General features: G+C 44.0%; 1 protein-coding gene across 1 annotated transcript in view; it reads right to left on the reverse strand.

Annotated features, from left to right (window-relative positions):
• Positions 1 to 22,446, reverse strand: part of LANCL3 (LanC like 3) — a 44,301-nt gene extending 21,855 nt beyond the window's left edge. The window contains exon 1 of the mRNA XM_019529118.1: positions 21,648 to 22,446. Within this exon, the coding sequence (XP_019384663.1) occupies positions 21,648 to 22,370 (723 nt within the window). The 5' untranslated portion in view covers positions 22,371 to 22,446. The remainder of the gene's footprint in view (positions 1 to 21,647) is intronic.
• Between the last annotated feature and the right edge of the window lie 600 nt (positions 22,447 to 23,046).

Raw genomic sequence — 23,046 nt, forward strand, 5'->3', positions numbered from 1 at the left:
GACTCAGACTCAGTATTACATCCTGTCAGCTAGTGACATCCTTAGCTACAAGTTAATGGGAAGATTACTTATACAGTGAACAGGGACAGGTAGCATCTGAGAATGGGATTCACCAAAGCCAGTAGACTGAGCCTGGCACAGCTTAAGCTTCCCAGGAGGAAATGCTGAGGAGAGAAGCTTAGGTCTCGGTCCCTGGAGGGAGCTAGGGATTGCCTTTTACTTCACCCAGAAGGACTTGGCACACCTTCAGCTTCTGCCATTCCAAATGCATCTGCAGTGTCCCATAGTGTAAGCAGACACATGTTCAAGCCAATTGTGACATCACAAGTGCAAACAAAAAGTAGCCAAGTTGTGCCCTTTTGGTCAAGGTTTCTCAGAAGATTGTCATCTTTGACAGGAACATTGAACATGTGCCTGCTTCACAGAGATAAATCACTGTCCTTCAGCATCCCAGAATGCACATATCCTGCCCTCATTCACTACTTTGGAGGCAAAAATTAACCTTTTAATCATTTCAATGAGCAGCGATCTGGCCCACTGGCCCTTTTCACATTACACACAAGGGCTAGAATTATACTGAGTCCCTGTCAACATCATGTGGTATCCCACATCTGTTTCCCCTCTCACAAACCCTCCAGTCCCAAGAACCTTAGCTTCCCCCATTTCAAGCCTCCCAGCCCCTAGAAGCTCAGCTTTCCCAACAAGCCAAGGGTGGGCTGGAGGTAGTATCTGCCAGGCAGGCAATCAGCACTTTCCTCTGTGCTGTTCCCAGGAATCAATGCACAAAGGCATGGTGGAATATTTGCCTCTGGTAGTGGAGTGTAAGCAGGGCATGCTTCCAATAGGGAACGTGAACCTGAGCCTGCTCCTGTTATGTCTCAACTTTGCTAGAGCACAAAATTTCACAAATTTGGAATGGCACAGGTTGAACATGTCCCAAGGCCGCGAGACAGAATTCCTCTACTGTTGCCTGATTATTATGCACTACTTGGGAGACCTCGTTTGTTTGTTTACACCAAATGCAACAGGAGAAACTCACACTACAATATACGATACCCTAGGGTATATCCTAATCCTGTATCTTGAAGTCATTTACCTGGGAGATGTAGGACTTAGAACTCTGCTCTAATTGAAGCTTTCACATACCTAAGTGCTCCAACCATTAAACTAATAGATATAAAGAGAGATAGGACCATAGCCTTCTCCTATTTGTCCTGTGTCTTAGGTCAGGTCTGGTAAACACATTCTGAAAACTTACTGGATTGGTCTCAAAGGAAAAACAGAGGAATGGCTACTTTGAGAATGCCACTGGGTCTTAAGTACTGAGCAAATCAATGCCATTCAGACCAGAATATTTGTGTACACACCCATGGTTAGAAATGCAGGCGCCAATGTATCTTTGCTGGTGGAAATGTCATTGCTTTGGGAATTGAAGCATCTCCATGGTTACGGCAGCAGCTGAGCAGCAGTTCTTCTAACCATCTATATTTTGGACTGAGGCACTAGTCCCCAGGGATAATAAGTATCTGAAACTCCTATGGAATGACTCTATTATCTTCTTACTGGATAGCATGCCTGCATATGCAGCACCATACTGCAAACTGATGTCCAAGGGACCTTATTCTACTACTCTGCACTTCCCACGAGTCATGAAGAGAGAAGGCAAAGCTGATGTAACATGGCATCACTTAGCATATGATGAGGTGCGCTGTCACCTACAAAAGCATACACCTTTCTGAATGAGTTAGTCTCTAAGGTGCCACCTGTCTTGCCTTCTGCATCATTGGTTTAAGAGAGTGTAGAATTCTGATGTAGTAGCATTTTACACTTACGTTGCAAAGGCAGAAAAGACTACAAAAGGTACAGAGTCCTGACAAATCAGATACTATTATGGACATAGAGGGTGCATCTATGCATGAAATTAATGTGAGTGAATAAACTCCAGTGCATATCACACCAGAGTTTATTGCTCCAGGCACTGTATCTTCACATGTGCCTGGGGCTGCAACATGTTGAGTCAGGTCGGAGCAGCCCCAGCTGGTAGGGGGTCCTGGGGGGTCAGCCTGCCAACTGGGGCTGCTCCTACCCAGTTCAACATGCTGCAGAAGGGCTGGCTGGGGTATGAGGGTGCTCCAGTGCAGTAGCCCCACACTGAAGCACGTTTATACCCCAGCCAGCTCTGTCAGTGTCTACACATGAGTTGCTGTATACTAAAGAAAGCCACTGCAGGATAGCGTTTGTATTTACAAGTACTAACCAGTGGCAGAGTGAGTTAGTTTCCTGCAGCCTAATAGGGCCACACCTATAGATGTTGAGATTTTACTGGGGAGCTAATTAGGCAGCTCTGCAATAATGCTAACTAGGCAGCTCATGGAATCTCATGTAGGTGTGCCCACTAGATCTCTTTCAGCAACAATTAGATATTTTCTCACATGCACTGAAAAATCAGTGTTGCTAGTTATTTTTGCCTTATAATATTCCCATGCACCATTTAAAACTGAAGCTTATTTTAGCTTTTAAGTTCTTAATTTCTTGAGATCTCTTCATACTTTTCCTCTGTCCTTGAGGGTAAATACCACTTGTCTAAGTTTAGAAGACAACACAAGTCTCACCCTACTTATTGCCTCTTCTGGATCCTTAATGAAGATGATAAACAAGACCAGAACCAGCATCAATCTCTACAGTACTCCAAATGAAAATTTGGTATCAGTCATGTTCAAATGGTGCCAGTATCACTTGAAAAATTATACAACAGAAGAGCACTTCATATTGTCATTATGCCACTTTTATTTTGACTGATGATCTGTAATTTGTACCATGCAGATAAGTAACTGAATAGAACTATTAGCATAAGCTATGGGGGGAAAAAAGCTGACAGTGAAAAGGAAGAAGATCAAAATTAAGGTTATATAGCCCTCTGAGTCGTGAATTTTATTCTACCCTGTGACTCTAAACCGTGGTAGTAATTTTGCCTGATATCCTCTGTGCCAGTTCTAACATCTCATGCATAAGTAGTCTTAACGCAAAGATAATTCCAAAGGATGAAAGAGCAACAAGAGTGTTTCCTGTGGCATGGAGGGGAAGTGGCCACTGCATGGAAGTATACTCATGAATCCAAAAACAATTCAAGCCACACCTTCGTAGATTCATAGATGTAGTGTCGGAAAGGGCCTTGTAGATCTTCTAGTCTGATCCCCAGCCCTGGGCAGGAGAGAAAACTGACTCCAGCCAGGTAAACGTCAAGGCTCCTCTTAAAGACCCCCAGGGTAGGAGCCATCACCACTTCCCTTGGAAGTCAGTTTCAGATCCTAGCTGCCCTAACTGTGAAGTAGTTCTTACGGATGTCTAATCTAAATCTACTCTCTAGCAAATTATGGCTGTTATTCCTTGTTACTCTGGGAGGCGCTTGGGGGAACAAGATCTCTCCCAAACCCTGCTGGTCCCCCCTAGTTTATAGACAGCCACCAGGTGTCCCCGCCCCAGCCTTCTCTTGCGAAGGCTGAACAGGTTCAGGTCCCGTAGCCTCTCTTAGTAGGGTCTGCCCTGCTGTCCCCAGATCATGCGAGTGGCCCTCCTCCGGACCCTCTCGATGCTGGCCACATCCCTCCTGAAGCGTGGCGCCCAGAACTGGATGCAGTACTGCAGCTGCAGCCTGACCAGTGTCGCACAGAGGGGGAGGATCACCTCCAGGGGGAATGCCCTGTTGGACCTCATCCTGGCCACAGGCAACGACCTGGTGAGGGGACTCCAGGTCATCGACCACCTGTGCAACAGCAATCATCACTTGCTGGAATTCACCATCCAGTGCAGGGTGTCAAAGGCCTGCAGCAAGGCAGTAGCCTTAGACGTTAAGAGGGCCAACTTCAATGAGCTGAGGAGATTAGTAGGAGAGGCACTAGGGTCCTGGAGAGTAGGGGAACTGGGTGCCCAAGATGAGTGGTCGTTCCTTAAGGAGACGATACTCAGAGCCCAAGGGGTGACAATCCCAACAAGAAGCAAAGTGGGCAAGAGTGCCCAAAAGCCTCCCTGGCTCACCAAGGGCATTCGTGAATGCCTGATTGCTAAAAAGGACACATACACCCGGTGGAAGGGAGGGGCTATCACCTTCAAATAAAGACAATCCAGACATTGTTTATACCTTGATGTTACAATATTTCAAGGACAGAATTAGGACCAGGAAATTAAACTGAGGAAGGAAAGGGAAGGACACCAATCCTTTTAAAATATAAATTAGTTATCTCAGACAAGTCCAACAAACAAGGATTTTTTCTCCTTGTTAAAAGTTTATTATTTGATCTTTCCATACAAAAAAGGTGAAAGCCTCATCATTCTTCCTTTTGCGAAACTCATTCTCAGGTGCTACTTTATATAAGCCAAGTATACTTTGAGACAAGAAAACTGCTGTGTCAGAAGATGCGATTCACATTACTCAAACTTCACAAGGAAAGAAAGAAAAAGAATACCAATCACAGGATAAGTCACAGCATCGCCCCCATCAAAAATATAACTATATGTAGTACCTACATGGTACTTACTGCCATCTGAGGGTCTCAGAGTGCTTTGTTAACTAAATTAACCAATGTAAGCAATTATCTTCCCTACCTAGAGATTACTAGTGCACTAATTGCTGCTCTGATAGCACTCAATTATTTGGTCCATTTCCACTAGATTTGTAGTTTAACAGAATCATTCCACTCATCATTACTGGGGAAGTGTGCAAGGTAGGGAGAAAGACATGCTGACTCTTGTGTTTTCTGGGTCTGTTCTTTTGAATCAAGCTACAAATATTTATTTAAGATCATGTAGGAGATGAAATTTCTACATATTTTAACGTCTCTGTGTTACTGTTCTAATTCTTCCGGAAATGTAGGCTCTATAGGAAATTCACTTAATGCCAGACAGCACAAAAGAACACTTAGGCCACTCTTCCTGGATACCTGTTTTGGGAGCTTAACCCTGCTAACTGAAGTAGCAAAAAAAAGTTTAATCAAAGCTTCACTGTAATTTTAAATGATTGGTTTTTCAGATAGCAAATTTTCATTTCATTCCACATTTTCCGTTTTGGGTTAAAACTAAAGAAAGTAAAAACATTTCACACATACTTCAAAAAAAATGTATGCAGTATCAAGAAACCTGAATATTTCTCTTCCTTTCAGATTTTCACAAATTAAGCCGTTCCTGATCAATTGTAGTGCTGAGCTCCCTAGCTCCCAATCCAGCTCAGTGTCTGAACAACACTTTTGATTTTAAACATTTCAGAGAGAAAGATTTTTGGGTTGCAAGAGATCCAGCACATACGTGCCCTAAAACACTTATGGAGTTTGTGGGTTTCTTAGTGAAAATATTAATAAATTTGTTGTCCCATTTTACATCACATTGGAGCCAAATATCAAAACCTGACCACTTCTCACAAAGATGTTTTCCAGCCAGTCTTTATGCATCATTCAAGCCCTGGGAAATTTGCTAAGTTGTCAGGATCAGTTTCACTTTGTAGCAGATGGGGTACACACACAGGCAAAGGACGGGCCACACACAAAGCAATGGGGTACACACAAAGTCAAACTACAGCAAGAGTACACAGCTATTCAGCAGAGCACACTGTTGATTCTGAAGTAGCACTGACCAAAGCTGGTCAATTCCTATTTACAGGTTAGGTGCACAATCAATTTCAAAATGTGTGGTCAGCACAGTATATAGATAATGCAAAGCAAAGGAAAACCGTGGCTGGAGATAAGAAAGACAACCACTAGAGGAAACTAAGGCGAAAGCTCCATGAAGTAAAAAAGAAGAAAATGAAATATGCATAAGCCAACAGGCCAAGCATGAGAAGGGTAGGGATAGATCACAACCATTTGGTTAAAACAAATCTATATAGAGAAAGCAAAGTTATTTAGTGGTAACTGAAGTTTTTTGAGATTCATAGATTATAGAGTTGGAATGCACCCAATGGATCATCGTGTCCAACCCCCTACCCCTGGCAGCAAAGAGGCCGGAGGTCAGACGACTCCAGCCAGGTGATTGTCAAGCCTCCTCTTGAAGACCTCCAAGTTAGGTGATAGCACCACCTATCCCATTCCAGACTCTGGCCACCCTCAAAGGCTTTTAATAAGCCATCGAGTAAATCACCTCACTGGCATTGTCTCTCCAAGTAACACACCTGAAGTATTAACAGTTCAATACTTTTGAAGAGACTTTAATACCAACTTTGACCACTAAAGGTCTTATTAAACTATAGAGCATTATAAATGGGCTTCTACTCTTCTAGTTCTCTCTCCTAACTATTCATTCCTCCCCATTACATTTGCTAGCAACTATATCTGTTCTAATAGTTACAATGATTGTATGTATACTAAAGAATTTACTGCAGCAAATAACTTCACATTAGCCATCAAAAAAGCCTTTAGTTCCTTTTGACCTCTACCTCAATGACCCTCAGACGGCCCATCCATCCATCCACCTATTTTTAGGAAGCTTAAAACAAAATTAAATACATACATACATACACACATACATGTATTTTCCATGTAGACATTCTCATCTGTGGGGCTCACACGCTGCACTTCAACTAGAGACTTTTTGCCTTAGCATTTGTAGACTGTTCTAGCTTTAACACCATTTAACATTCCACTGATTTAATATGGTCTAAGCATAACATGCAACTTTACCCTAAGTTAAAGTAGTCTAAGTATGATACAAGTTTTGCCTGTTCAGATAGCCTTGACTTTCAGTTTGACCCAGTTGTAAGCCTTTAAGTCTACCATTCAATAACTAATTAAAAATAAGATAGCATTTTTGGAGCAACTGTACGTAAAAAATACACCACACTAAGTTAATTATTAGTATCACTTTATCTGGTGTTTGTCTTCTAGCTCTGCAACTGTTACATAAATGTTACTCCCAGAGATCTTTGCTGGCATCATCAACAAAGCTGATGTATATACAACGACATGAGAAAGCTCTACCTGAAAGTTGCTATTGATTCAGCTCTGTAAGACCAGGAAAAAAAATACATCAATATTTCAAGAGTCTGAGGAAAGTCTGTTTTGTTGTTTCACCTTTAAGACCTTTTTCCAATACTTCCGTATTTGAATATCTTCAAACTGGCTTAAAGTCAATATTGAATTTGTCACAGCAGGTCCCATTAACACTACAATTCTGACTATGCCACAGAGTTATCCTCATACACTGAATCAACAAAATATAATAAACCCCATTTTAAAGTGGGAAACAGAAGCATGGGTTAGCTTTAGAAAGGTACTAAGCTCTGAGGTAACGTTTACACCCAGGCATAAATGACTTGCACAAAGTCACATAAAAGCCTGTGGCAAAGTCAATCATTGCACCTAAATCTCCTGAGGCCAGGCCACTCCAGTCTTGTTTTCACTATAAGTGAATCTTTGCTGCCATTAACACAGCTCTCATGGCTGGTACCAGCTCTGACAATGCTGAACTATGCTGCAAAAAACATTTAATAATGATGCAGAAATATTTCTGTTGTCTCATGCTGACAGGTGAGTCCTATCACTTTCCCCAGAATGTACAAGCCACCACTCTCAGAAAGAAGGACCAGGAGACAAAAAAAGAAGGGCTTGGCAGGGGAAAATGTTTAAGTAAAAAAAAGTGGTTACATTGATGGCGATGCTGGTAATTTTTCAGTTAACAATAAAGGAAAACAGTAAGTTGCATCTATAGCAGGTTGGATGCAACCATTTCAGTTAGAGATGTTTGTGTGGCGGAGGGCAGGATAGGATGATGTTTCATTGCTTACATTGTTATGATTTATATTGTCAGGACACCCTAATATGGTGCTGTAAAATACATTATCCCAACTATGTTACCAAGTCATAGTGTTCAAAACAGATGACCCTAAAAGGTGTCAGATAAACCTGGAGTATAAAACTAGTGTGACAAAGGAAAGACTCATTATCTGACCCACTTGAAATGAAACTTCTTAAGTTGTAAGAGTCTATAAATGTAATTTTACATACCAGAACACAGCTCTTGTGGTCACGATTCCTTCCTTTATCCATTTGTCTCCTGCTAACTGGCTACTTAGGACTCAATCCAAATTTACTTTCATGTGCCTAGATGGCACTCACATAGCCTTGTAATAGAAATATTTGGCACCTAAATGCAATTTGGTTTTTCTGTGACCAAAGTTTCAGTACCAGCGAGACACACGTCTGGCCAAGTCTATTTTGCCCAGGCACCTATACCACTCCAGTACAGCCTCCTGAACATACACAGTAGAGAAGCCAGGGCCAACCATAGGCCCACTGAATCCAAAATTGTACCAAAAACAGTTAGAAGGCTACTTAAATGATACTTAGGAGCTGAAAGGTAGAATATGGGTCTGGGCCACAGAGATCAGAGTTTTCTTTGACATAGATTTCATAGACATTAGGGCTGGAAGGGACCTCGGGAGATCATCGAGTCCAGCCCCTGTATGGGATTGACCCTGTGTCCCACATATGTGGAATAGTGCATCTATAAAGCAGAAAGTAACAAGTGATGAGCAGGATTAAGTATAAACCCCGCATTAAGAAAGCACTGCCTAACAGATAGCAGGGCACTGGAAGCTGGGAGCCTCAAATTCAGTTTCTATTGCTATTACCAGTTTTCTGTGGGATCTTAGAGAAATCCCTTCCTCTGTCAGTACCAGTTTCCTGATCCATATCCTTCTTTGTACATCGCCTTGAAGTTTCTTGATGGAAAATTTCTGTATGAAAGCTTGCTCAGTTTTGTCTACTAGTACTAGATAAACAATGTGAAGAATACAGCCACTACAGAACATTTAACACCAATTATTTGATATCATATATTGTACTGATTAAGTAGTGGAAATCCACTCAAATAGTTATAGTCTGCTTTTTCTAACCTGAATGCAAAGTATTCCTCAGAAAGGCTTCTGTTTCCTCTGAATCAAAATCTAAATGACTTGATTTACATTTGTGATCTTAGTGTAACCAGGGAGTGAACTGAATTGTATGCTAGTTTCAGTTAATTCCCTGGCTTGTAAAGCCACTGTGCTGGCAAGGGAAGTGATATTTTGATGAAGAAATAAATCATTAATACCAAATGGCTAGATTTCTTGAACAGCTATTACGATACTATAAACAAATACTATCACAAAGTAAAATAGCTATTTTAATTATTTTGCCTTTGCTACTCAAAGACAAAAATAACCAGTTTGGTAATTACAACTCGAAAACAGTTATTATAGATCTTCAATGTAAGACTTTCTAGGCTAAGAACCTTTTCACCACATCCCATCGCACTGCACTGCATATCACATTATACAACATCGCACAATACTATGTCCCGATCTCATCAATATTCCAAGTGCCATGTGACAGACGCAGACCAAGGCAATTTGACAAATTGCTATCTTAAAGATTATGACCCAGTTGAATATACTGAATTTTGATACAGAAGAAAAGTTATACTCAAATTGAAATGGCAACTGTTTTAAGGTACTTATGCTTTCTCCTTGCTTCACAAAAAGGCAGGCTTATTGTAACGTGGGCCTTCCCAGCATTCTTACTCATTGGACTGAGTAGCCATGGTGCTGATAGGCTGGTCAGATGCAAAACTGGTGGCATGGGGAAGCAGCATGTGGTGGCAGCACAGCATGGTGAATGGCAGCAGTGGGAAGCAGGTACCTTGCGTGTGGCCGCTGCCATTCACCACTCTGTGCCACTGCCATGTGCTGCTTCCCTGAGCCGCTGCGCATACTCCCTGGGGCCATCCCAAGTACCCCCGGGGGTATGTGTACCCTCAGTTGACAACCTCTGCTCTAGCTGATGTCATTACTGCCTCACTAACAGGCTCCCACAGGAACAGGGGGAGCAAAAGAGCAGCCTTGTGTGTGGAGAACACAACTTGGTAGCGCTCCAGCCAGGGGGCTGTGCACATGTGTATGCACCCATAGTGCTTTATTTTTGTAATGCTACAAATGTGCATGTGTCCATAGCCTATGAGGTGACTGTTAACAAATGGTGCCTTTTAATGGAGATCACTGGGCTCCCTCCAACACTGAATTTTTCATTTTAAAAACCTACTGAATTTATATGTGTTCCGACCTCCTGTAACACTCAAGGTATAATATATGACTCCCTCCACCCTGCTTGCCGGTTGTCCATCAGCACACCCCAATCTGGAAAGGGCTACCCACCAGAAGGGTTACATTCCTTAAAAAAAGTTGAAAACCCCTAATCTAGAGGCAGCCCTCTCTGCCACTGCTGTGGGTTCAAAAGTTGCTTCTGCTGGTGCCACAAGAATACCAACTGTGGCAGGGTCCCAGCAAGGCAAGCTGTTAGGAAACCAGTCACCCCTCTTTTCTATTTTTGTCTCTAGCCTCTGTGCCGTTTCATTTTCTTTGTCCCTACTATCCCCCAATGCTTCTGTCATCCTCTCTTCTTCTTCACATTGTGGAAGAAGGCTTGGTGTTCCTGCTACTTTAAGAAGCAGGCAGGCTAATGCTGAGGCAGCCTGCAGGTGTGGCAAGGGGTGGTTACTGGAGTCATCTGACCCTGGAGGAAGTCTGTGCTTAGGTAGGATATAAACTCAGACCTGAGTACAGCCAACAATAACATCTTGGAATCTGCTGAGGAAAGTTACTGAGCAGGATGGCTGCAGCTCAAAGACCAGGAAGGGGAGGGCAGTGTGATGCAGTTTGGAGGTTTGGGGAGGAAGTAAGGGGAGAAGGAGGTTCCTAGGAACCCAGGGAGGGGTCTAGAGCCTGGACTGAGGGACTGAAAAAGTGTGGGACCAGCAAGGGTCCATGAGCCTATTGAGGGACTGAGTGTGGCACCAGAGAGGGTCTAGGAGAACAAAGGAGGAACTAAAGTAGAAAGTAACATCTATGAGTGATGACACCTGTGAGAGGTGCAAGGTGGAGAGGTGGAATAGAGCTACACAATTAACCCATTAGTCAGGGAGCACAGGCACCTGGCACTTGTTTGAGAGAGCAATTTGGGAAGCCCTGGGCCAACCTCCCTTATACAAAAATAAGACATCAAGGCATGGCAGGAGACTGAAAGGGTGATTGCTCCCAGAGAGTGAGGGCCAAAGTGACCCAAGAGGCTTCAAGGCCACCCCTAGAAAGACACCTTGTCATATATCTCCCATTTATTATTCTCCTTTTCACAGTCTCCACTGTATTCTCTCCCCTCTTGCACACACACATACACATTTGCTGCAAAACATATTTGCACTGTTTGCCACCTTAACCTTGGGTCCAACTCTGCCCCTTGCAAGATGAGATGAGACTTTGTGTAATGTGAAGAATCAGTTCAAACAATTAAATGAACACAAATGTGTCCCATGGAGGCATATATATGAGTATCAAATACTGCTGTAGTAGCGTGGCCAAAAATTCTCTGGCACACAAAGAAATCTGAGACAGTTACTCTGAAAAATTCCAACATGAAACAGATCCAAAGTTACTGAGGTTCAGAACAGTAGCTTATACAGCTCAGGGTAACTTCATAGTTCCTTTGATTCAAATAATTTGCTAGCTTTGGATTCATACATCCACACATGTGCAAAAGATCTCAGAGTGTGAGCTCAGATCCATCTCCACAAAGACTAAACACCTATGCCCCAACTCTACATGCCTGCAATAATTCTAAGCACTAATAAGATGGTTTTTTACGTCATCATTTTGAAAGCAGTACTCACACATATGGCCTCTTTTAAAAGGACTTCTTAACCTTACCCAGCCTTCGTTCCATGGCCGTGCTTTGCCTTTTATCATGTAGAATGAAGAAATATGTTTGCTTCCAACCTATACATATGACAGAACTGCGCTCCCCCATACTTTTAATCATGGAAAGGCATCAGGCAAGCCTATGTGAGCACTGTTGTTTGTCTCTCAGTCCACAGGTTGCAAATATTGGAGACAATATGCTCAACTACACAGGAGAGGGGAAGAAATACTTTGCATTCAACAAATGTGCTTTTAGATGTTTAATGAGTAGAACCACCTTTCCAAAAGAAGACCCAGTGGTCCTTCATGATGATGATGACGACAACTATGATTTTTGTCATCTATGTACTGACATTTGCTGGATTCAAAGGAACAGTAACTATGGCACGGCTCTCCAGGATATAACAATGAAAGAAAAGGAAGGGGGGGTGGAAATCACAGGAACTTTAGCAGATGCAAGACACTCCCTTAGAAAAAATATGGTAATCATTTAAATTTGATAAATATGATACTAGAACTGGGATTATTATTTGAATATCATAGTAGTGCAGGGAGAATGGAATGTCCATCTTGGGGACCATATGTATAACAACAGGAAGCATAGAGCTGGGGAAAAACTAATGAGCCTGGTTTAAAACTTCTTAGATTTGCTTGTCTGAATAGCTTTATTCTTGCATATACACAAGCCCTCCAGAAGAACAACCTGGTCTGCACAAGGTGGTTGGTGTAGGTGGCAGAGAGATTGTATCTTCATACCCAAATGCTGGCAAAGTCATTTAAGTATATACAAAACACATACCTCCTCTAGAACAGATACGGGAAGGGCTCATGACATGATGAAGATGACATTCAAGTTAAGATTGATGAAACAACTGAAAATGAACTACAGGATTAAGTATGATCACAACCACAGTTCTGAAAAGAATTTCACGACAGAAAAAAATTCCAGGCCAGATTAAGAGGGAAAATTTGCTTTTCTCATCCTTTCAGAGAATGTTTAAAACACAGTTGATAGTTTTACTGAAAACCTAGATGAAGATGCTTCAAAAGTCTGGAGAAGATGAAGAAAAAGAAAATCAGACAGCTATAAATTACTAAAGACATACTGTTTCTATGCATTCAGTGCAGACAGCTAAAGCCAAAACACCAAGCAGGAATGCGGAAGGTAGAAAATTAGAAACTTGTAAGTAGAGAAGTGAGATCAAAGCTTACACAGGCAAAGAAAAATGGGACCCTAAACCACTATGCCTAGGTACAGACAGTCAAAAAGACTGAGGCTGAATTGATTAAGTCTTTGCAGGCTTGTCTAAACTGCAGGGATTGAACCAATAAGCAGACAATCACTTTTCATTGGCAAAATGCAGTCACATGCCTGCAGTGGCTCCAGCCAGAAGCCAGGTGATGCAAGAGCAGGGGCGAGCAATTATTTTGGGTGGAAGGCTGCTTACTGAGTTTTGGCAAGCCATTGAGGGCCGCATGACAGGCAGTCAGGGCAGATAAATATTCATAGACATTAGGGCTGGAAGGGACATTGGAAGATCATTGAGTCCAGCCCCCTGCCCCAAGGGCAGAAAGTCAGCTGGGGTCAAAGGATCCCAGCAATATAAACATCAAAATTTCTCTTGAAGGCATTCAAAGTAGGTGCTTGAACCACCCCCAGCAGCAGGCTATTCCAGAGCTTGGGGGCTCAGACAGTAAAGAAATTCTTCCATATGTCCAGCCTAAAACGGTCTTGGCGGAGTTTATAACCATTCGACCTTGTCATCCCTTGGGGTGCTCTGATGAACAGATGTTCCCCAGGATCCTGGTGAAGACCCCTGATAAACTTACAGGTGGCCATCAGATCACCCCTGAGCCTGCGCTTTTCCAGGCTAAAGAGTCCCATAGCGCTCAGCCTGTCGTCATAAGGTCTGTTTTCCTGACCTCTGACCATGCACGTGGCTCTTCTCTGGACTCTCTCAAGCTTCTCCACATCCTTTTTGAATCGTGTTAATTTTCTAAATTTTTTTAGGGGCCCTGGAGCCAGATAGAATGGCCTGGCCGGCTGCATCTGGCCTGCAGGCCACATTTTGCCAACCCCTGTGCTACAGCATGCCTCTACTAACAGGAAGGGGAGAGAGACAGCCCTGCTGGAGCACAGCGGGTGTGGCCAGGCCCCAGACCCTGCTCTGCCTGGGGGGAGGAGGGGGAAGGTAGTGACATTAAATTAATAAAAGCTTGAACAAGAATAGTTCTCCCTCTGAAAAACTATAAACTGAATTGAAGCATGGGCTGTGTATTCACTTCCTCTCCTGTTGCCCTTGAGGTCTCTGGGATTTGCAGTCACAAGCCCAGCAGCAGGACTCTGCAGGGTTGCTCATCACTTCATCTTCCTGCTTCCAGATGCCTCTGGTATTTGTAGTCCACAGTTGCAGCTGGCACTAAGTTTTAGCAGGGCTGCTCTGTACCGGGGGGGAAGGTGAGTTTAACCCCGCTCCCTGTCCAGACCCCAGCCAAGATATTCAGAGGAGGGGGGGAGGGCAGTGAGCCACCCAATGAGCCAGCCCTCACTACTCCAGCTAGGGAGCAGAAGGGCAAGGCCAGCCCTGCTCTGTGGAGCAGACAGCCCAGCCCAGCGCAGGGCTGGAAAATTCTGGGGAGCTGTGATTTAACTTGAACCAGGAAGGGATCCGGGACAGAAGTTTCATAAACCAGTTTGACCCAAATCAGTTAAGTCTGATAACTACATTCAACCAGGTTTACCTTAAACCAGTTTCAGGCATTTTGAAGCTGGTTTACATGCACTGAACTTATGTTCTGTTACAGGTTTACACCAGTTTTTGATCACTTAAACTAGTTAGTGTGTAACTTCTGCCCCTAGCCTATGAGAGAATCCAAGAAAATATCTTTAAGAATAACACTAACAAAGCCTCTGAAGTCATGGAAAACGTAACCAGTAATCAATAAGTTAGAACAATAATTACTAAGAACAAAAGGATGAACAAAATATCATTGTGACTAAAGCAGTCAAAAAACAGATGGAAAAAAATATGTTGCTAAGAGATATATCATTACAAACTTAATGCTGATTCACATGTACTCAAAGTTATCAAGGTAAAATGTGAGGATGATCCACCAGTTCTCAGGTTTGACATTGAGGCAACAGTGAAAGGTCTAAAAATAGGAAAAGCTCCAACCCGAGACAATATATCTGCTGAATTTTGAAAGCAGGGAGGAAAAATCATGACTGACATTCTTAAGATTTGTAATGTGTGGCAGCCCAGAAACTGACCTGAGTAACTGACAAAAATCAATAGTGATACCCATAAGAAAAAAGGAAACTTGGAAGAGCGCAATAATTACATAACTATAAACTAAATAAACCATGTAAACAAGGTACTGCTAGATATCTTACTGAACTGAATGAAACCACAGATGTCACATATGCTAACAGAAGTACAGGCAGACTTCAGAAAAGGCCACACATAGCACAACTGAGATTTGTGATTAGAGAATATTGGATGGAAAATACTGAACACCAGATGGAGCAGGATCACAACTTTATAGATCTCAGAAAAGCTTCTGATTGTATTTGGAATGAGCAATTACGGCAAGGCATAATATTAAGTCCAAGGATTATTAATACCATGAAATTCTCTAAAGCAGTGGTTTTAAACCTGAGGGGTGCTCAAGGCACCCCTCAGCAAATGCCAGTTCTTAGTTTTCACCATTTTGATTACAAAAAAATAGCATAGCAATTCTTCTATTACCAAGAACTCAGAAAGACCACAGCACATCAGAATTTTTTTTAACACCATGAAATCTGTGGGTTTATTTTATGAACAGAGGCAATTCGCTGTGCTCATCTGAAATCAGTCAGGAGCCAGGGTGGATACGCACCTTTATAGACTAAATGAGATACATATATAGAGCACGAGTGTTTATGAACCCCAGTTCACTTTATCAGATGATGTGAAAGGCATCCTTTCACAGCATCTCATTAAGTGCACTTAGGTTAACAAAAAGCTTGTGCGCTTGCTTGCTCTCGCTCTCTCAATTAGTTTATAAAGGTGCTTATTTACCCTGCCTTTTATCTTGTGAATCATGTTTGTGCCCCTAGCAATGCCAACATTGCATGGCACCCCACAGCACTTTTGAGAGAATCTCAAGGCACCCAGGATGCCACTGTACCCTGGTTGAGGATCATGGCTCTAGAATAGTAGTGCTTGACCTTTTTGGCTGGTGGGCCAGATGGGCAGTGCCCAGGCTGTTCGTGGGCCAGATCTGACTAGTGATCCCGATCTGGCACAGGGCCGTTACACCAGGGCCCCATCTGGCCTTGTGAAGGGGGCCAGGGGGCATCCCAGCTCCAACCTGGCTGGGGCGGGGGGAGGGAAGGGGGAAGCAGTGTGGTTCAGCCCCACATAAGAAAGAGGGCATGGCCCAACCCTAAGGCCCCATGGGGGAAAGGGAGCGTACCCAGCCCTAACCTAGCCCAACAGGGGGAAGGTGTTTTGATCTGGTCCCTCTACAGGAGTGGAGGGAGAGGATGTGACCTGGCCCCAACCTGCTGCACAGGGTTTGGGAATTTGGTAGTGGGGGAAGGTGGCCATATGTCTTGCCACCACTCACCTGCCGCCAAATTTCCCAATCAGTAGGGAGCCCTGCAGGCCAGATACTTACAGCTCCATGGGCTGCACTTGGCCCATGGGCTGGAGCTTCAGCACTCCTGCTCTAGAACAACATCATCAGTTCTGTCTAGGCGGGGAAAACCTTAAGTGAAGAATTTAAGGCTAGTGTTGATGAAAAGCAGAGTTGCCTCCTAACTCCTCTTTTAAGCCTCTTTCTTGAGCAAATTATGTCATGGGCACTTGACAATATTTAAGTTTCAAACAGAAGTAAAATAACTGTCAAATAGAGGTCATTGGTGAGCTGCTGTGATAGCACTCTGAGACAGCAGAGGTTATGTGAAACTGAACTGACCTTGGAAATGCAGCAGCAGCTTCAACTAGAAGGCAATGAAATAAGAATAAGACTTTTTTTCAACATCATACAGAAATTTACAAATGCCTGACTTTACTTCTCTACGCCATTCTCTTTTTCATAAGACAAGCATGGCTGATTTCTACCTTCAGCTAAGAGTTGCCAAAATCTTTGTAATAACTGGAAACAAAATTTTATTTGTGCCATACAAACATTCGTGTCAATCACATCTTCAATTTGATATCTATGCATGATAAATCTTTTCAGTGGCACTTAAGCAGTAAACCTGTATATTATCATCATCTTCAAAACAAAATGCTATATTTTATGTTTTAAACAGGTAATTCTGAAGGTGGTCTAAAATAAGAAACAGGTTTCAATCCCAGGACTGAGATCTTGATGTTGGAAAAGTGAGACTGTTTTGATGCATTATGAAGAACCCCTTCCTACATGCACACACAAACACACCACACCTTAGAGTTTAGATGCAAGGGACTCCTGCAGACCCACTTCTATGTAAAAATCTCCCATTAAAGTCACAATTTAGCTTCATTAGTAAAATATATTTCATTTTGAAATTTAGTTTAGTGAGTGTATTCCAAAACTATATTTGGGGGAGTACCTACTTCAGGGGGAAGGAGGAGTCATTCACCACTGTGGAAAGTCTCCTGTAAATCCAGCTCCAGTTGTTAGTGATCAAAAACATAATAAATAGCCTGTGTGCCATGAACTGATGATCTCGATGTAGTTTCCAAACTAATTTAGCATGGAGTGAGGACACAATGGGTATGATGAATAAATCAGCCCTTTATCTCCAGGGTGGTCCATCCATATCACAGCTGAGTGATGAGAGAAGAACAATGAGAAGCCTGTACTACAGTTGTGTACATTGCATCTCTTCTGTGGACACATGGAGAATATACATCCCTACACTTTTCAAACCTCTGCATTCACTATAAACATATTTTAATTTAATGTAAGAAGATATAGACATGTTGATACCAAGAAGGTTTTAAGAACTAAATTGAAAGAGAAGTTGAAAAAAATGAACCAAAGGTAGAGGAAGGAGAGTGCAGAAGATTTCTAAAAAAAGCCAGATGAGCAAGAGATGCCAAGGAAACAAGAGAAGAACAGAAGTGGAAACAGATTTTTAATTTTTTCTCATCTTATATCATGCAGCATGATTCATCTTTGGATTAAGCCAGCCTCTGCCCCAAAAGGTAGAAAATTCATGGGCTGGAGGGAAGCTAACACACTACCAAAAATAAATGGCTTAGATCAGGAAAGCATTGTGGTCCTGTTGCTCCAGAGGATGTGCTACTTTAATAGATTCTTTGAGCAGTACCTCCCTCTGGGGCTCCTATAGTACCCCAAGTACCGTGCATACTGTTGTGGAAACCTTAGCCAACGCAGGAATGTATACCCAGCTTGTTCTCCCTTGTACCATATAGCTATGGATTATTCCTGTCTGTTCTCCCAATGTCAGTGAAGGTTAGTGAAATTTTAAAATTGTCCAGGTTAAGTGAAAATGTTAACCTATTAAAAAGGTTGCAAAAATCTCAGGCAGTTGGTAACACATAAGGACTTCTCTAACTTCTTCCACCACCATCTTCTGACAGTGAAAATAACACTGCTAAAAGAAGTGTCACTATGGAAAGAATAAACCAAATCACCTAATAGTAAGCTTCATAAATAGGGAAATAGAATGGAAACATCACTGCAATAAAAGAGAGAAAAAAGGAAATGGTTATAGAAACAATGGGATACAAATAACACTGTAATGGATTTTAGTTCTGTTTGCATAGACAGTAAGAGCAGTGGAAATGGAGCGTTACTAGGGAGACAGATCTCCTGCAGAATGTATAGAAGCAGCAGCACTGGAAACATTTAAAAAATGTACAGGAAAAGAAAACAAGGCAAAAAGCTCCTTATGTAAAGGGCAGCGGGCTCTGTAGTATCTACATTTTATAAAAATGCAGTGAGCACTAATGCCATAGTGCCTCTGTCAGGAAAATATTTTATTTTCTATAAGAGAAGCTTTAATGACAATTTAACTAAGGCTAAATGAAGTCCTAATACAATCTATATCTTATTCTATACATTGTTATTAATAATGAACAATAACATTATTCAGTAAGAGCCAGGTCCTGCAAAGTCTTACTAGCTAAAGCAATCCTCACTCGTGCAAGAAGTTATCCTGAAGTTACGGTGGTAGTCTGAGTAATGAAAACTAAAAGGAAGGGAATGTATTCTTAATATGAACTGAGGGTTACTCAACAGAATTTATCCTGCAGGACAAACCTTCTTCAGGACAACTGGAAATTTAAGGCACCACCTGTTAAATGGAGGCATCATTTATGCAGAATCAGGGTTCAACATCTGACTAACTGTTTTGCCATGGAAATAAAGGAGGAAAGCAAAGTTTTAAAAAAAGCATCTCTTCAAGGACAATCAAATTCTTGGAATGTAGGTTATCATTTAATTTAGGATAAAGAAATACAGGATCAACTGCAATGGCCATGTTTCCATGTAAGGCATACCTTTCTCTTTGGACTGGAAACATCTACTTGGCACCCTCAAAAAATGAAATTGGGAAATAAGGAAACAAGCTGCAGAGAGCCAACAGTGAGAGTATACATAACCAAGTCACCGGAGGTAGCTTTTTTGGGTGGTTAGTACCAGGACACGTTGTTAATCGTTAATGTGTGACTTTAGGCAAGAAGTGCCTCACTGGCAGAATCTAGCCCAGAGATGTGCTAACTAAAATAATCCCCCATCAGGATGGGAGCTCTGATCAATGAACACTTACTACACCAGCTTACTACACTCCTAGCTAAGGTTATCTTGCTTATTTTAATGGGTGCTCTTTGTAATTTTACTTCCCCCACCCCTCTTACAACACGAGTGGGGAATTAGGATGAGGTAATGGGAGAAAGAAGATAATATGCTAGAAAGGACAATTTAGTAGTAGTAAGCCACAGGCAGAGAGTCATGCGATTTGGATCCTAGTCCCTCCTCTGTCACACATGTACTCTGTGACCTTGGGCAAACATACCATGCTTTAACCCCACTGTTAAATGGATATAACATGTACATGTTTTTCTGAATAATGCAGGAATTTAACTCCTTAAGAGACATTTTGGCTTGGGCTTTCAGGAAGTACTGGGGAGAGGGAAATAGAGGGAATCTTCCTCCTCTTCACATTGCCCCACACAAAGCCAAGTACAACTGCCATTTCCAAACTCTATAGGGACTCTTCTCTGCCTACATTCAAAGTTGTAACAAAGGAACCAATTACGCGCAGTAGGGTTCATGACTCCATGCCCTACAAATGGTGAGAGAATAGAATACCACCCCCCACCATGCACCTTGAAACTCCAAAAGAGCTTGAGTCTCTTAGATGCAATGTCCCTGGATGATGCTACTCTGTGCTGCATCCTACACTGTACTGTACATACAAAGCAACACCTGGCCTCTAATAAGGTTTGTCATCCTCAAATAAAAAGTGCTCTCAGTCTGCAAAGTAGTATTGTTATAAGACTTCAGTTAATAAGCTGCACAAGTTATTTTAACATGTACACTATACTTCTTTGTGTGTTTGTTACTGTAAGCGTTCAAGCAATTCAGTTAACATTTTTGTTATCTTTTCTGCCTGCTTTATTTTCCTGGTGTCCCTTAAATCCTCCATAAAATGAATTTCCTTGGACAGGGGCTGCAGCGACAGGTATTGGATGGGGCAGAACTGCTTGTGTTTACAGCATTTATTTACTTGTAGTATTTGCTTCCCTTCCCAGGAGGAAAAAGCCAGAAGCTAAACACTTGCAAATCAGTGATTAACAGAGCAAACCAAGATCTGACCTGACAAGTGGACAGAAAAGAGAACTTAATAAATGTCTATTTAGCTACAGCACCAACTACTCAGGACAAACTTTGCTGCAACAGAGATGATTATTATTTATTCAGAGAGCCTTCAGCATCAGTCTGGATAAAATCCTCAAAGGGCAATAACCCGAGTCTACTGAAAGAAATGCCAAATAAAGCCGGAATTTCATTCCAGTTTTTCAGATGAGCTTATTCAAGGATAAATGGCCAGAGTTTCAAAACAACTTTGCACATCAGAGGTACCGAGCACCTGAAAGCATCTGCACACTTTTGAAAATGTGACCCACAAACACAAAGTGTGGCTCCAAATGCACACATACACATCAGTGCTAATTATTGCAACTATTATTTTCTGTATTAGGCAATGCACTCAATTTTATTATCCACTTTGTATTATAAAGAACTTCCTTGAGAAGTCTGAAGTAAAGCATAAACTTAATCCAATACCCTCAGACACCAGATTGGACTAGATGCCCTCCAGAGGTTGCTTCCCTATGATTCTGAAGGGCCTTCTTACATGGTAATTTTGGGCAGCTCCTGGAGCTCTTAACCCACACATTAACACCTTAAAGTGGTTTTATGCACTGGTTGGGCAGCTAAAAGTGATGCCGCTCCAGGGCAGGATTCTCGCTGATCCACACTACTTGTTCCATTAAGCTGTGGCCACTCCCCACAGATGTGTTACCCAAGTTGCAGTCCTCCAGTATCCCAGGACTTCTCACGCCCCTGCCTGTAAAGCAGAGACAGAAACTTGTCCCGGGTAACCAGCCTGGTAAGCAACTCACAGCTCCAGCTCCTCATCCTGCCCCTGCTCACCAGGCTTCTAGCGCCAAGTCACAAGGTTTCTAGACTACAGGTGTGACTGCCCCAAACTCCAAGCCAGCACTAACACCAATCAGCATGTGTGCGGCTTGCAGCACAAGGTCTTACAAGGCCCCAGGGTGGGTAGGTGGTGGCAGAAGGAGGGAGCTTCAGATACAGGAGGGGAGAGAAGACAAGGCCCTGGGGTGTCCAGATCATGCCCCAGTAAGGGGGACAACACGCAGAGCTCAAAAACGGGGAGGGGGAGGGGGAGGGGCCCAGCTGCCTTTACCTCCATGCCCAGCTTCTGCTTCAGCACCAGGGCAGCACAGAGGTAGCCGGCGCGGCCCACGAAGAGCTCATCGGAGCCGCACTCGAGGAAGGTGAGGGGCGCGCAGACGGCGCACAGCTCGCAGAAGCGGCCCAGCGGGCGGGCGAACTCCGGCAGCCCCAGCGCGCGGTAGATGAGCGCGGCCACCGCGTAGATGCCCGCGCCGCCGAGCAGGAAGGCAGCCCGCGTGTCGGCGTCAGGCTCGCCCCACTCCTCCTCGTAGCGCACGCAGGCATCGACGAGGCGCCGGGCGGCCCGCAGGTAGGCCTCGCGGGCCGGGGCCAGGAGCGGGCACTGCGCCGCGTGGTACAGCATGTAGGCTACCCCGGCCACGCCGCCGTACAGCCCACCCTGGCAGCAGCTCAGCCCGGCCCCGGCCCCGGCGCCGGCGCCCAGGGGGGGCACCTCCTGCAGGATGCGCTCGATGGTGGAGGTGATGAGGGGCAGCGCCGCCTCCTTGCCCTGCGCCGCCAGCAGGTTGCCCTGGTAGTCATCGAAGCGGTTGGCAAAGCAGCGCCTGCTCTCCATGCCCCCAGGGCCAGCTGGGCTCAGCTCCCCGTGCTGCTGCTGAGAATGATACAGATGCTGCTGCTGCTGGCTGGGAGCCCCGGGAAGAGCTGCCTGGGCACGGGGCAGGGGAATGAGGAGCAGAGGCGGCTGGTGCTGGTGCTGGTGCTGAATCATACAGAGCTGGGAGCTGGCGGCTCGGCGCACCCCCGCGCGGGCGGCCCGGCTGCCCTGGGGGGCGGGAGCGGGAGCGAGGGGCGCGGGACCAGCCTGGCTGCGGGCGCCGCCTCCTTGGCTCCTCCCACCGCGGCGGCATCATCCCTGTGCAAAAGCCCTCACAGAAACCCTTCCCAATTTCAGGCCGCTGCCTTCCTCCCTTGCAGGTTTGTGTCTCCTCCAGTGGACCCCCACCCCCCGGGAGTGGTAGCCCTCGAGGGGGAGGGAGGCTAAATATGAATGAACCTAGCCCCCGGCAGAAGGGACAGGAGAGCGGCTGTGAAAGTGGCGGCAAGCGGCTGCTAGCCTCCGTCCTGTGCCAAGCAGGGGATTTGTGGGGCTTCGTTTCAACGGAGCCGGTTGCTATGTTTGTTTTAGAAATCCCTTCTTTTCACGTGGGTTTCAAGAGCCGTGTCCCCAACAGGCAGAACAGTGCAGGTATGCCATCTCTATGGCAGGGCCAGCCCTTTTCCCTTCCCCTATAATGTTGGGCTACATGAGTGGACTGACCTCCAGAGATGCAGTTCTCCTGTTCTGTTTTTTTTTTTCTGGATGTGGGGCTTGAGGCAGCAAAGATGGTCTGTGGTGTTTTCTTGGCAGTGAGAGCTGAGCGGAGATCTCTGCTGCACCAGAAGCA

Source organism: Crocodylus porosus, unplaced genomic scaffold, assembly GCF_001723895.1.
Source record: "Crocodylus porosus isolate Cpor-Errol unplaced genomic scaffold, CroPor_comp1, whole genome shotgun sequence".
Classification (NCBI taxonomy): domain Eukaryota; kingdom Metazoa; phylum Chordata; order Crocodylia; family Crocodylidae; genus Crocodylus; species Crocodylus porosus.